The 15,407-nt window shown below is 41.6% G+C and overlaps 1 protein-coding gene across 3 annotated transcripts in view; it reads left to right on the top strand.

Moving 5' to 3' along the window:
- sema5a (sema domain, seven thrombospondin repeats (type 1 and type 1-like), transmembrane domain (TM) and short cytoplasmic domain, (semaphorin) 5A) overlaps positions 1 to 15,407 on the top strand; it is a 116,924-nt gene that overhangs the window by 91,443 nt on the left and 10,074 nt on the right. For all 3 annotated transcript variants that reach the window (XR_005637996.1, XM_039790515.1, XM_039790516.1), the window contains exons 16-17: positions 1,736 to 1,961; positions 14,128 to 14,337. Coding sequence is in view for 2 of the 3 variants with exons in the window: in XM_039790515.1 (XP_039646449.1) it covers positions 1,736 to 1,961; positions 14,128 to 14,337 (436 nt within the window). In the remaining variant the exon portion in view is untranslated. The remainder of the gene's footprint in view (positions 1 to 1,735; positions 1,962 to 14,127; positions 14,338 to 15,407) is intronic.

Below are 15,407 nucleotides of genomic sequence, written 5' to 3'. Positions count from 1 at the left end.
TGCATACTGTGTAATGTATAGTGCTCCTCTCCTCAGCTGACCTGTCAGCCGATCCCATGTGACAGGCTGACGGATGTGCAGAAAGGAACTCTTATCTTATTTTGTCGAGGTCTGGCAGTCACTCAAGGCCTCTTCAGCATAAATAAACAAGCGGTAAGGAAAATGGCAGCCATCTCACCTTATCTTCTGCGGTGTCATTTTCTCCAGACGTACAGTATCACTACCTCCACCTCCTTATTCATTTAGCCGGGCACAAAGGGGTCTGGCCTGACTATTACCCGCCTATTATATTCCTGAATCATATCATCAAAGAAGCAGAATATTTTAGTCCAAATAAAAGTTGGCTGAGAGAAGCAGAGGCAAAATATATACTTGTGGTACTTCTGAATCAGACTCACATATCATACTGTTGGAGCGTCAGTGATGTTTTTCATTTTTATGGCGCGGCTCTCAAAGCCACATGCAGAGGGGAGAAATAGTTGCCATTATTGCCTTCTTTTTCTCTATCACTCCACTCCTCCACTTTCCCTCTCCTCTCCTCCATCCTTTCCCCTCAGTTATGAATTAAACTTGATGAATAACCTTTTCTGCCTGGCTGGTTTGCCTCTTGCCAAGTTCAGCAAGTGGTCTGAAAGAAAAGTATCCTTAGTCAGGGCGTGCATGTAAAATGGCAAGCAATGCGGTTTGGGCCAGGCAAACAGGGCTTGGTGTGTTTGTACAAAATGGTCTCACAGCAGTTCGTGAAATGGTCACGTTATTTTAATCTATTGATTCGTGATCACAGGGATGTTTTACTCAGTTTTTTTCGTGGTCGCCAGCACGAAATGGTCTATACAGAGATTGCAGGGGAGGACGCCTCACACACCAGGAGACAGCCGCGGGGGACGCGCAACAATAACTGGATGGCGAAGGTTGGGTTTAGGAAAAAAACAACGGGAAAAGGACGCCTCACACGCCGGGACACGGCCACGGGGGACGCGCAACAATAACAGGATAGTGGAGGTTGGGTTAAGGAAAATAAACAACGGGGAAAGGACGCCTCACACGCCGCAGGACACGTGACAATAACGGGATGGTGGAGGTTGGGTTAAGGAAAAAAACAACGGGACGGTTAACGGGGAAACAAAACGCCACACGCGGGACGCGATCCCCGGCCTCTGGGGTGAAAGTCTTGAATTGTTTGACCCATCCACCACCCCAACCAACCTCCTTGCGCGGATTTTCGGCATTTCATACTACTCGCTACCGTAGTCGTGCTGTGACCACGACATATGCTTCCCATTTAAATACATTAGTTTCATTTTCGTGCTGGCCACCACGAACAAAAACGTCCCCGTGAACACGAATCAATAGATTAAATAACGTGACCATTTCACGAACTGCCATGAGACTGGGTTGGTTTGTAAGGGGTATTTTGGGGGGTAGCGTACTGGAATTAAAAGGCTTTCTAGGATGAATGAAGCTTTGAAAAGGCTGTGTATTATTTCCTCATAGAATAAGCTGTTTAATGTCATATTAGTCACTGCAGAGAATTTTAAAAGCCATTGTCCTGTCCTTTTATTATGCTCTGGAAATACACCACATATATCTGTCTGAGCCTGTCATGTTTGCTTTAATGATCTGGATTATCTCTTCCTATGCTAGACGTGGCAAATACACCTGCCTGCAAACGTGCTTCCATGTAATAACAGTCTATGTGAACTGCAGCTAAATGTTTTCTGTTCTCTGATTGCAGGAGTACCAGTCATGCAACACCCTGCCATGTCCTGACCTAAAGAAGACCACACCCTGGACTCCCTGGACGCCCGTCAACATCTCCGACAACGGTGGGCACTATGAGCAGCGTTTCCGCTACACTTGCAAAGCTCGCATCCCAGATCCCAGCCTGCTAGAAGTAGGCAGGCAGAGGATCGAGATGCGCTACTGCTCCAGCGACGGATCCACCGGCTGCTCCACTGATGGTGAGTGCAGAGTGGAAGAGACAGATGGTCTTTTTCCAGCTATCTAAGCCTCTGGATGTTTCCGTTATCTCGCTCCAACTGGCTTTCTGCGTCTCTGCAGGTTAGTTATTGGTCTCCTCGCCTCAAGCCATTCCTTCTTTCTGTGTGTGTCTGTTGTTCATTAGGTCTTTCTTTCTGTGCTGTTCAAACTTTTCCCCTGTCTGTCCTGCAAAAGTTGAGGAGACGCTATCTTAATCAGCTCTCTTCTTTATGATCCCGTCCTCCACGACTTTATCAAATGATCAAAGCATCAGACATGTTAATGAACTTCCAATCCACAAAGCCGATCAGCAGTTTACAGCTAATTTTAGCTCTGCCGTGCTATCTTTCACACTCGTACACAAACACACACAGACGCATGCACAAAGTTCAATTATAGTCTTGCAAAGAAGCACAAACGCACACTCTTTATCCATCATCCTAGGTATTCCCTTCTGCCTGCGTCGGTGCACCAGACAGTCTCAGTGAGCCACACCCCTGGTGAATTAAACGCTGTAAATGTTTGTGCAAACAAACTGCTAATTGAGAAGTTGTTTATGTTGTCAAGTGGAAGGATCCATATTAGAGGGGAGACGGGCGCGGTGGCACCACACCATAGCAAAGAGGCTTCAGATGCAGCAGTTAAAGTTTGTTTATGGCTCTTTGCCTCGGAGGGAGAAGCTGATTTTTGTAGGGCTTTATAGTTAGCGCCTGGCTATGATGCGGCGGTCTCCCATCACTTTGGCTTTATCAATGTCTCTGGGTGGTCGGTCTCTACACCACTTACATGCCACATGCCACATGTAATCAACGGAGAGCCCTTATACTACGACATCAGAGTGTCTTTTGATCTCTGTTTTTTCCTTTTCGGATTATGAATCTCTCTTTCTCCTCCAGTGCTGTCGCTAGTACAGGTTGTTCTCTTCACACTTTGACGCCAACGCTTAAATGTTCCTGATAGGTTTTAAATGAGCGCTGGCAGGAACAGAGAAACCTGACCGCAGACTCAAAGCCTTAAGAGGAATGACACCACCACACCACCAAGACATTAGTGAACAAAAGTCTTGAGCTTTAATAGGTCTGTCTTGTTTTTGATTAGCGGGAGGAAGTAACAGACACAAAGTGTTTCATTAGAGGTTGTCACCAGAAGCCTGACATCAGATTAGCTTTAGCGTTAATTACTCCAATTGAAAAACAAAGGCTAAAGGTTCAGCAGTCCCTTTGGCAGTGAGTCAGGCTGTGCTGGATGTAAGCAGCCTATAGGCTAAAGCAGGCAGATGGTGATGTATGAGGTGCACATTACGAGCGTTAAATATGGGTGTTGTTTTCACCAATCTGCCATCAGAAAACATGGGAGACAATGTTAACTCAGCATTTAGGTGCAAATGATGTACCAACAGTGCTGCAGGTTACATTTAGACACTTTTTTCTATTAATAGATACAAACTTTATTATACAATCAGTGCCAAAGATTATTAACAGCAGTGACTAGTCATGATGCTATTGCACTTCGTATTCCACCTATATTGGCATTTAAACTAGATAAGTAATTAACACCACTGCAGGAAATAATGCTGTTCAACATTGCTTCAAAGCACGGCAATGATTTTCTTTTATTTATTTATATTATTATTATTCGCTTATTGTAAATTTAACTATTTAACATCAAAAGTGGTTCACTCAAAGATTCTTTTCATCAGCTGTGTACGTTTGAGAGAAAAAAAACTTCAACGTAGAATATGAAACAATTTCATCTTCCTTAAAAAAAAACAGTTTCACTCTAGTTGTAGTGTACAGCATGAGTGTAAACAAGACTTGTTGAGGTGTACAGTACGTGGCTTCTGTGTGCTGCTCTGCTCTTGTCCCACATTGATTGTTCATCTAAGACTTCAATATGATTCACTTCTCAGATGAGTTTTAGGCCGTAACTGTCGAAAAAGAGGATGGACTCCAGTCCACTTCTTCATTTCAACCATTATCAAACTTGTCATCCATCTGGAGAGCACTAAGTGTGTGTGTGTGTGTGTGTGTGTGTGTGTGTGTGTGTGTGTGTGTGTGTGTGTGTGTGTGTGTGTGTGTTTGTGTGTGTGTGTGTGTGTAAGCGGGGTGTAATGTGCATGTTTTGCCATGTTGTGGGTGTGTAGATATGTGCCTCTGTTTGTGCGTGCTCATATGTGTGTGTGCACATGAAATTTTCCAATTTGTCCCCCTCCCACCATCCACCTCTGAGCCCTGGGAGCAGCAGTTAACTTTACTTATAGCGAGAGGCCATCGCAGGATAATTACCGCCACAGTGAAGGTGTGTATTGATGTCCACAAGTGGGGCAAAGGACGCTGAGATCCCACCGAGATGATGAAAACCCAAAAAGGATGGTGTGTCACCTAATAATGATTTACTATTTGGATCAGGCAGCTTAGTTTCGATTAGAGCTCCACCCATGTTAAGAGTGTTGGGCAAGTTACTCAATTACATTTTACTCATTGAAAAATAAGTACTTTAGTTAATACTCAAAAGTAATGGAATTCATTCCATTACTCAGTACTTTTTTTTTACTATGCTCACACATCACATCTTCTGTATCAAGCGTGTAGATAACGAAAACAAGAAAGTGTGTATGTGCATTTTCACGTCTTAACAAAATGAAACAAATCAGCCAGTTGAAATATGTGATAAGATTGTGTGTTTAAACATCTTAAGCAAATCAGGAGTAAAGACTTTACACTTTGCCTACAGCCAATACTGTCTTGAAAGCGATGCATGAACTTTAAAAGTCTATTTCGCTGTGTAGCTGTCGCACTGATGTCGCTCCCCCGCTACTCAATAAAAAGCCCACACTGCAATGTTGTCTGAGATCTTCTTCATCTCCCCCTGCTCTGGCAGAATGCCACTATGTTTGTAGCTTGAAGCATCAAAGTGATCAGATATACCTGACATTTGATGATTTGGATTGTATTCTGAGACACGGCACCTGTTATTGACCACCTGAACAGCTGGAAGTCTCATCTGTAAAGCACAGATATGGAGAATTAATCCCTGCATCAATGGAGACAAAAAAAACATGTTTGAGATATGTTTTTGCGACTTTTCCGACCTCTCCCTAGTGCCTCTTTTTCTTTGTATCTCAATGTCTCTCATATGAAGATATCTATCTGTCTTTATTATACGAGATACATTATAAATATGCGATTTAACCAAGCATTTACAATGATCTTTTATATAACCTACTGACTTGTTTCATATCAGTGATCATAGCTTAATGATAGCAATGAGTTAATTACTTAAGATCTGTAGTGATTTAAAGACCTCTCTTGTCATGTACGCCCATTGATTAATCTTTTATCATTTGTAGCCATTTTTCCTTTTTATCACATTTCACATGCCTGAATGAAAAACCAAACATTTGATCATTTGCATAATTGCCTTTTTAGGCGTGTATGTTTAAACGTCCATGAAGCAAAATTATAAAACATGGCTTTTCTTTTTCTGCCAATTAAATGACTCTTCTCTTTACTCAGTGATACAATATGTCTTCATATAATATGTATGCATTAATACTCAATTAATATTACTAAGTGGCTTACACGAGGCAGTTGGTTTTTGCGTATTCTCCATCTTGCACACTGCGCTACTCACATGTATTTATTAATAGATTGCTCAAAGAGACTGCAGATTCTCTGCAGAATTAATGTTATTAATGACTCGTATAAAGATTTCTTCCCTACTTTTTGCTGTGTTGTGGTTTTGGAAAGATACAAATTTGCATCACTCTCCCAAATCTTTAAATGCCGGGTGTCACTCTCCCTGCAGCCCCATGCATGCACAGTCTTTCAGTGTATGGAGAAATCCAAAGCTTGACAGGTCTGCTGAGCTATGATTGGACACTCACTCACTGTTCTGGGGAATGGTTTTGCGAACAGACAATTACTAACCAGCCTGCTGTAGTCTGCATACAGCTGGAATTCACCCTCCCACTGTTGCCAGTATTAAAACCAGCTACCTGCCTATCATCCGTCAGCCTCAAACTAACAAACTTTAGTTATTAGTCAGTCTGTCTGCCGCCAAAGGCCAGCCTACCGCACAGACCTGACAATTTAAATGATGATTTCTGTGAAGCCATATGTCTATGAAACAGATATGCCTGCCTGATATAATCAATATCTCTACGTAATGAGTTAAAAGTTCAGTAACACTTACTGCAAAAAAAATTATCTCAAGCTTAAAAAGCTTTGCAAATCATGCATTCACTCCAGTTAGTTTTTCCTCATTTGCATCTCACAAAGACAGAAGCAGACACACTAAAGGAAAAGAAAAGAAGGAACTGGAAAGATGAAAGACATTTCTGTAGAAGGCTGTGAGTTTGTAATTTTGCAGGCTAGTGTCAGTGAGTGATGGCTTCATTTTTTCCCAGGGAGAAACGGTGGAGTGTCAGCAGCTTGATGTGTGCTTCAGCTGATCTGGTATCAACGCCAGGGCCTTCTCATGGGCGACAGATTAGTTTCTCCTGCACGGGTGTCATGAGTAGACACAGGACAGTGCTGAGGGACACCTCTGACGGATGACAACTATTCCAGTACCCTTATTGTCTTTCTGTTTCTCTGTCCTGATCTCTTTCCCTACAGTTAGAGACCCCTTTTTTATGTGGACTGTTCAGTATTTTTCAGTCAAGAAACCTCTAGTTCAGTAAAGTTAAGTGAAAACACAGTTATGTTACAGTAAGTTACACAACAGTCTGGTCCTTGAGGTACTGTATGTGTTTCAAAAGGTCGAAATTAACAGTATAACAATATTTATTGACATGGAAACAGACTTTGGTGATTAGACATGAAGTTAGCAGATTCTGTACGACACAATTCCCCTGGAGCCTAGACGCTGGTGATGGTGGAGTGAAGCCAGTAGGCAGATAATGGAAGCTCTCAGTTGACTCTGGCAAAAAGATAGATGTTGCAAGGTTGAGTAATAGTAAGTCTGAAAAAAATTACAGTGATAAAAAAACAAAATATCTTCCTTTCTCCATGCCAAATCTTAATGAAAAACATCTACTAAGCTGTTGATGACTGGATCTCTCCCTATATGGGCTCTCTGTCTGTTATGCTTCAGTTAAGTATGTAACCCATGCCCTTTCCCAGATTACTGTCAGATGGAGTTTTCAACCTTATTGCAATTATCCTTGACACCAAATTTGCAGGGAACCGTTGGAGTGCCAATGACACACTGTCTGTTTCACATTTGTCCTCAATGTGCCCCTCATATAGAGTGGCATAGATTTTGGTGACATAGAGTCAACAAATTAGCAAACCAGCGTAGGCGATGAAAATATACACAACTGCATGTCGGAAAGATTTGACTTTGTTGGCAGGAAGCCACTCTTTGCACGACATGCCTGCATGAAGTTATTGCTCTGAGCTCCTAAAAACATCAAAACAGAAGGTTCTGACAGATTAACAGTACCCAAGAAAAGTTTCTGGTCGCTCACATTCTGACTAAGTCATGAGCTTGTCTTCGCCTGTCTTCTCTGACATTGGTTCACTTTCTGCTTTGTTGCTTATTTTGATCAGACTGGATGCTACCTCAGAGTGGAGAGCAGTGCTGTGGTACTTACAATTATCATGGAGAAGGAAAGGGCTTCTTTGATGGAAGCAAGTTTCCTTTGGTAGGAAAAAAATCAATCCTATGCGTGCTGTTTGTTGGCAATATCAGGTAGTTGGAGTTGCCTCGTTCTTATAAAAGCACTTACAATTACCACAAACACACACTTGAAGCCCACGACCACTACAGCCAGCCGAAGCAGCAGGTATTTTGTGTTACCTTTGATTGTAGTGGCAAGAGCGATGCTGCGTTAACACAACAGTTCAACAACAGAACTGGTTGTTGTTGAATACTAAGAAATTTTGCCTAGAAAAAATACATACTTTGGGAAAAAAATTGGTTAAATGAGTTTTGTACAACAATTATCTAAAACATACTATTCTGATTTCCCACATTCCAACTAGTTGCTGGTTTGAGTTAATCTCACCACAGTCTAAAAAGCTGCCTGTGGTGACTTGAAACCTGCATGTGGAAGGTGATCCATAATTTTCTTGTCAAAGTTGTGTTATTGTTGCAGTTTGGAGCAGAGGGGACCATTTTCAACACTCTTCTTGATCAGTCAGAAGCTGAAAATGATATCATGCGATGCTGAGTTATCCTACATTGTCGGAAAATAAAACTCACCAGATAAACAATAACAATGGATGATGTGAAAACAATAACACAAGAAAGTTTGCTGTTTGGCAGTGGACTGGAACTTTGAATGTCAGATATTGGCTGTTAGGATAATTAATTATCGAAGAAATGACTGACGAGTGGTCTCAATAGTGGATTTTTTAAGGAGTAGGGAGTCAAGTTAGTTGTACGGTTCACACAATCAGTAGTTTTCTTCTTATCTCTGGTCAGGCTCGGCATCTCCTCCACATTATGCACTCTCTGCCTTCAGGGCATCCTGTGCTTTTTGCAAGGTCAGTGGCTCTCATGATTATCACATGAGAAACAGAAATAGTTGCACACAGACTTCATGCAAGTAGTTTAACAGTAAAATGAAGCATAACAGTTTGCTAGAAAGCATAATTTTTCTAACATTGGCAGTGATGGAAAAAGTATGTTTGAGGTTAATGTTCTAGAAATGCAACCCTAAACTGGAGTTTAACCTACTGCAAATCCTTTTTAAACAATAAACCCTGCAAACGCCACAAATAATCTAATATTGTTCTTCCAGTCCTTGTGTCCTTATAACCTCAAACATTATAGACAGACAGTAAATAAAAACGCTTCAGTCCAATAAATCTCTGAAAGACATTTCTTGGGGGACAATGTTTCAGCAGAGGACACCACAGGATGAAGATGCAGGTTGGGCCTTTAATCCCCCTTTTAAAACGTGTCACACTAACAAGCCTCACCTCGAGTGAATTCATGAAACATCCCATAACATTCAGGTTAGCATGTCCATCCTTGTTCTTAGCTATTTGTGCGTCTGTGTTTCTGTGCATGTGCAATGATAGCTTTATAGGGTTTGGGTTTTAATTTCGCCCTTTAAATTAGCGCTTCAATGCCTCTGGAGGGTTTTTGGGTCGACCATCGCTAGGCAGACCTCGGGACCTCGATATGCAAAACAGCCATACATTTTTTTACATTTTTATATATATATATATAAATATGGAGTGTTTGTGCAAACACACATGTTCGCAGAGAGACATTACTGATCCGATCCGGAGGAGGGAGAGAGGGAGGGAGGGAGGAAGAGTAATGGGGAGTAAATGTGCAGTTGTGAATCTAGGACAGGCTGGAAGAAGCACTTCTCCACTTTTTCTCTCTCAGTGTGGTCCAGTGTTAGTCTGATGTCGATAAAACTTTGTTCACACATGACATGCATCCCTTCACTGCTGAAGGTTAGCGATTTTTCCAGCTCTCCGTCTCTCACATCTGTCTGTCTCAAAGCGGAGTTCTCTCTCCGGTTTGCAGATGTCATCTCATCTCCATCTCTGCCTCTATCTCTTAATTCTTTTCTTCTCTCTTCTTTCGCTGCTTTAGTGCCTTTACAGTTGCCTATAGTGTACATTGCACATCATTGCGTGTCTGTGTGGCCTCATAGAGTCCCAATTCCTTTTTTTGCCACACATGCATACGTGTTTATTCTCTCTCACACACACAGAAGTTCATACTTTTATTTACAGTGTGCTTTGCCTTAGAGCATGGTGTGAGATTGAGCAAGGGGAGGGAAAAGGGAAATCTTTTTTTTCATGTCCTAGTTTCTTTGCAGCGGGGACTAGCGGATGTTGTGCTGTGTCCTTCTTAGTTTTGGCTCGGCCCAGCTCGTCAGGAGAGCGAGGATTAATTCTCTCCGGCTATGTGTGGTTCTTGTGCGGATCGATAGATCCAGTCGCTGCCTATTTGAAAGGGAGGGCACCACGCTGTTTGTTTTGGCAACGGGAGGGCAGTCCCTGTGAAGTAGCATTAACAATACACACAGCACCCCAAAGTAGTCTCAGAACAAAAAATTGAGCAAGCAAAGTAAGTAGTCAGTAATTGTTTGCATACCTGTATTGGTGTGTGCATAGAAGTGTGTGTGTCCAGATTAGGCTCTTTTAATGTGTATATGTGCATGTATGAGAGAGATCATTATAAAGCACTCCGTTGTTAGGGCAGAGCAGCAGTCCGGTCTCTTGGGCTACAGAGGGCTTGATAAAGACTACGGGTCACAGTGGCAGGGGGGACTGTCCGTGCCACTGCCTGCTCAGAATCGATAAAGAGTGGGAGCCTCGACGGGCCTGTCAACGCTCACGCCAGCTTGACGCCGGGTTGAGTTGGCCTGTGCACTGCCAAGGTCGGCCGTAGTTATGAAGAGGTCGAGGATTTGGGATAGGTAAACACACTGTCCTCTCCCTGAGAATACAAAGCAGCCTCGACACGGTAACTGTCAGTGAAAAGAGCACGCTGACAAAACGAGACCAGGTTGGAGGACAGAGGGAGGGGGAGCGAGACAAAAAGCGAGAGAAGGTTAATGGGAAAGATAGACAGAGAGGAAGAGAAGACTAAAGAGAAGCTGTGAGCATACTGTAATAGAAGAGGTAGTGATATAAAAAAAAAGATAAATCACAAGATTATACAATTAGGCAAAAAGAAATGTTGCTGTGCCATGATCGAGTGTTTCAGACTCAGTCTCCAGATTCTGTTGTCTATTTCAACAACACCGAAATGCTATCCCCTCTCTCAAAATGAAGGCTGCTATCTGAAAAAGTATATAATAGTCCAGTTATAATAGTCCAGTTTGTTGAATGAGTGAATCATCCGTGAAGTGCTTTGACAGTGACGGTAATTTCATTGGAGGTGATTATCATTCACTCAAGCAGATGAGTTCACACTTTTCATTCAAAAAGGCCAGAAGCTTTCTCTCTCCGCTCATTCTGCTCATTTCCACGACGCTGATTAATGCATGCAGTAATTTTAGTTTAATAGAAATGATGGTTTCATATTTCATTAGGAATCTTCCATTCGACTTATTCCAGCTGAGTGTACACAGATTAGTCAACTGATGTTGTTTGATGAGGGGAAGCGTTCACGTGTTGACAGGACACACTCAGCTCTCACTGAATCCTTCTTTCAAGAATGACAAGAGGCCTGTAAAGAATTAAATGATGGATTACATCTGTGCAGCTGATTTCTGACACCATCGCACATCTATCTGCCTGTCTATGTACTGGATTGATCTTTCCAAGGAGTCTCTATGATTCAAGATAGTGTGTGGATGGATAAAAAGATATATTTGCATTCAGTGTTCACGAATGTTAGCTTATTACCAGATCTCGCGAGAGTTTGTTCCTGAGACAGAAACAGGTCTCGAACAAAGTTCATTTTCTCCTGATTTTACTGTGAGAATGTTCGGGAGATATGTGGCTTTTAAAAAATGGCTCCAATATTTACTTTGGTGACTATGGGGCAAAGGAATCAGTCATAATCTGTGTTCATGTTCACTTCTCCCATTGGAATCTATAGACTCAGGACCTGCCGCTAGTCTCCTAGTCTCCTTGTGTCAAGTGGAGAAACCCACTTGACACAAATACAGGAAATTACACTGAGTTTGGGCGTAGAGTTTTTGATCTAACTTCTGCTCAGTTGTCTTGTTATTTTTTTTTTTACTCAACTGGCAATAGTACTATTAGTACAATAGTTGAAATAAAAATACGCAAGTTTTTTAAATTAGTAATTTTTCTTGCTTCAACTACTTAAAAAATGACCAGGGGCGCTGCCAGGAATTTTGGGCCCCATGACAAAAACTCAAATTGGGCCCCCTCTGCGCAGCTGTTGTCACCACATCTCTAGGACCTAACTGTCCCATCAAAAGCTTTACATAACTCTAATTAAAGGCTTGCAACTGTCTTGCTTCTTGTAGTTCAATATTAGTACTAGCACAATATTTACTGATAGTGATTTGTACATGCATGCAAGTCTAGTATGCAGTTCACTATTTGATGCAAGATTAAAAGTAACCATAAAAAATGTGTTGAAGGCCATCTTTTACAGTCTCAATGTGTTTTTATTGTGAATTTTGGAAAATTCTCTTAACAAAATTATTATTATTATTATTAATTATTATTATAATTATTAATGAAAGATTTTAAAAAAGAAAAACGAACAAACTTAAATATATATTAACTTTTCAATCAAAATAAATTAACATCCTCTCAAAACAATGAAAACAGCAGATTTTTTAACTTAGCTGCACATATATGCCAACAAGAAAATAAAGTGGACATGTAAAATTGAATTTCCACACCAGGGTTATTATAGTGCTACAAAACAGATCAAGTGATCACTAAATCTAAAGGTTTTGAGGTTTGGAATATGGTCATAACAAACTAACAGTACCAGTGACATCAAATTAAAAGGTATGAATAAGATAACAAAGGACTTCTGGAAACCCAAACTTTTCTCTCAAATAACAGGCATGTCATTGAACACAATGTTGCTCACCTTCTTCACTGGGACAGGGAGGGGCACAGTTAGGGGGAGACTGGGGTGCTGCTGACTCATCTGTTAAGTCTGCTAAAAGGGGTAGGGACAATGATTTAATATGAATATCTTGCTAAACGTTTCCCTGCACTGATTAAATGTAGGCTAGCACTAGTCTGTAGCTAGCTAGCTTATTTCACTATGGACATTAAGCAAACAGGTTAATACCACTCACAGACTATAGGCTACCCACCTTTCTTGGTGAAAAACTGGGTTACAGTTTGACACCCTTTCCTTTGTCTTTCCTCTCTCTCTTTTCTCTCTTTCCTTATTTGAAAACCAGATTTTGATTTAACATTACTTGGCAACATTGTGGTCACTGTAGTTCTGGCGTATCTACTGACTGCAACTGAACACCATCACTGAGTGCGCTAAGGCAGGACCAAACCATTTCATGCAGATACAGGGGGGTGGTCGGTCAATATGGATGTTTACTTTTTGGTCAAAGATCATTCATTTTATTATTATAGTTGAAATATGTATACTGAATGGTGATGGTTTAATAATTTCATACTAGTTTTTACCTATTTTTTGGGGCCCCTGTCAGTCATGGGCCCTTGGAATTGGCGCCCCTGAGTACACAAACAAGACTAGAGTGTACAACCATGCTAGCAACTCTGTGAGGTTACTCATGCACAGTGGTGCTTTGAGCTAAATGCTAGCATCAACATGCCAACATGCTCACAGTGACAATGCTAACACATGCTTATGTTTAGAATGTACGTTTAACTTCTTCACCATCATGCCAACATTGGCTTATTAGCACTGACACAAAGTACAGCTCAGGCTGATGGGAATGTAATTTTGCAGGGATTTGGTCTTAAACCAAAGTATTGGACGAATTGAAATTTTGACCTGATGATGGCGCTGGATGAAAAGTTAAGCAAAAAGTTATTACACTTATTCCTGAAGGAATCCATCCACTAATCGCGACATTTCAAAACGACAAATGTGAACCACAAGACTAAAAGTCATTAGGCTTCAATTCAAGACAATCCATCCATTAGTTTCTTAAATATTTCAGTCTGGATTAGAGTGGTGGATAGACCAACCAATCGCTAGAGCCATGCCACTACCATGGCTAGTAAAAATTATATTGAATAAATGTATTTTCCATTGCGTTTCCATCTTCCTAAGACATACAGTAAGTATACTTTCAGATATGCTTTAGTAAACAGGCAGAACTGCAGATTGACAGTGCCTGTGAGGCTCTACACTTTATACACACAGTGTTCCACCAGTTGATTTTAAATTAAATCTGTCAAATTGCTTTACAGCATAACATTATTTAACAACACAAAACATGCGGTTGGGTCTGCTCTTTTAGCACAAATCAAGTTAAAGCTTTTGGAGTATCCCTAAACTGTTATCAAGAGCTGCTATTGACTCTCTGCCCTCTTCTTGCTCTTCAAAATTAATGCACACATTGATGCCAGGAATGGAAGACAAGTACCAATTTGCCTTCTTACACAGAACAGCAGGGTTTTGTAGGAAATGTTGTCTTTACGCAGCGAAAGCTAACAATACCACACAGGTGACATACAGTACATGTTGTTTTGACAATAGTCAAATACTTTTATGTTGTCCCAACTCTATTCCCAACAGGAGAGGTGCTTCGTCTCGGGAGGATATCAGGCCACACGGTGAACGGTGGCTGGTCATCCTGGAGTTCCTGGTCCCAGTGCAGCAGAGACTGCAGCCGGGGAATCCGCAGCCGGAAGAGGACTTGCAGTAACCCAGAGCCTAAGTACGGAGGTCAGACCTGCCTGGGGCCAGCACAGGAGTATCAGGAGTGTAACATCACCCCTTGTCCAGGTAAGAAATGCACACATATACACATGCTACAAGCCAGTTGTAGTTACACACATACTTGTACACAAACACAAAACAGAGGACACACAGAGATAAGAACATTCACAAGACCAGAAGTCAATTACATAGCCAGATCTCTTTTACACTCACAGATAAATAAACTACTCAAAACTATGTTTTCCCTTGATTAATGGATAAAAAATTACAGTGACACAATGACTTCAAATCATCAGGAATCACAAAAGAAATCAGTTGCAGATAAAAGGTGTGACGAAGACCCCAATTTACACCAGGAATCAAAGAGACAAACCCTGTGGCGCTCCAGTATGTAATTACAGTACGTTGCTGGGTAATTATGCTGCCAGCTATGGGATGCCTTACTTTGTTGTGAAAAGCCCTGAGACAATGCATTTTCAACACTCCTCTAGCGGAAGACTGAGAGAGGAAGCTGTCTAATTAAAAGACTACTCTGTCTGACAAGGGAAGTAAGCTGTCTAAATGGAAATCCAGTACTTAGTTTGGCACAAAGCACACCTGCTATCCAGCACAGGTGCCAAGCAGACAAGCAGGAATGTTGTCTCAGATGATTATTAATCAAGACCCCTGGAGTAGGGCTTAGGTATCACACTAAAAGCCTGGATCTACGCGTCATCTTTAGCAGCCGCAATCTGTCTACATAACTGCTGCCACGCCGTAACCAAGCAAAAAAAAGGCAAGAGAGTGCTCGGCCGTCTATGCTATTTTTTACAGCCTGAATTCATTCAGTGAAAGTGCACACCATTCAGCTCAACAGCTTGAGCACAGTCGCTAACAGGGTAAACTACTATCAGCAGAGACTCTGGATCTAAGAGCATCAGATTTGCTTTGTTCAGGCAAGCTCTGCCTGTATGGTTGCCACTAATGTTCCCCTTGAGTAAAATGTCGAGTGAATGTACTTTGATTTTCCTGCCCTGCATCACTATGCTAATACATGTAGTACACCTATTCTGGGATGTTGACTATAATAACACCACAGCTACAGTATGTTGATGAACAACTCCGCACTCCTGTCCCCCAAAGGAACAGACTTAACC

Source organism: Perca fluviatilis, chromosome 22 (genome assembly GCF_010015445.1).
Source record: "Perca fluviatilis chromosome 22, GENO_Pfluv_1.0, whole genome shotgun sequence".
Classification (NCBI taxonomy): Eukaryota; Metazoa; Chordata; class Actinopteri; order Perciformes; family Percidae; genus Perca; species Perca fluviatilis.
The sequence above is the reverse complement of the archived record's forward strand: the minus strand, read 5'-3'. Positions and strand labels throughout refer to the sequence as shown.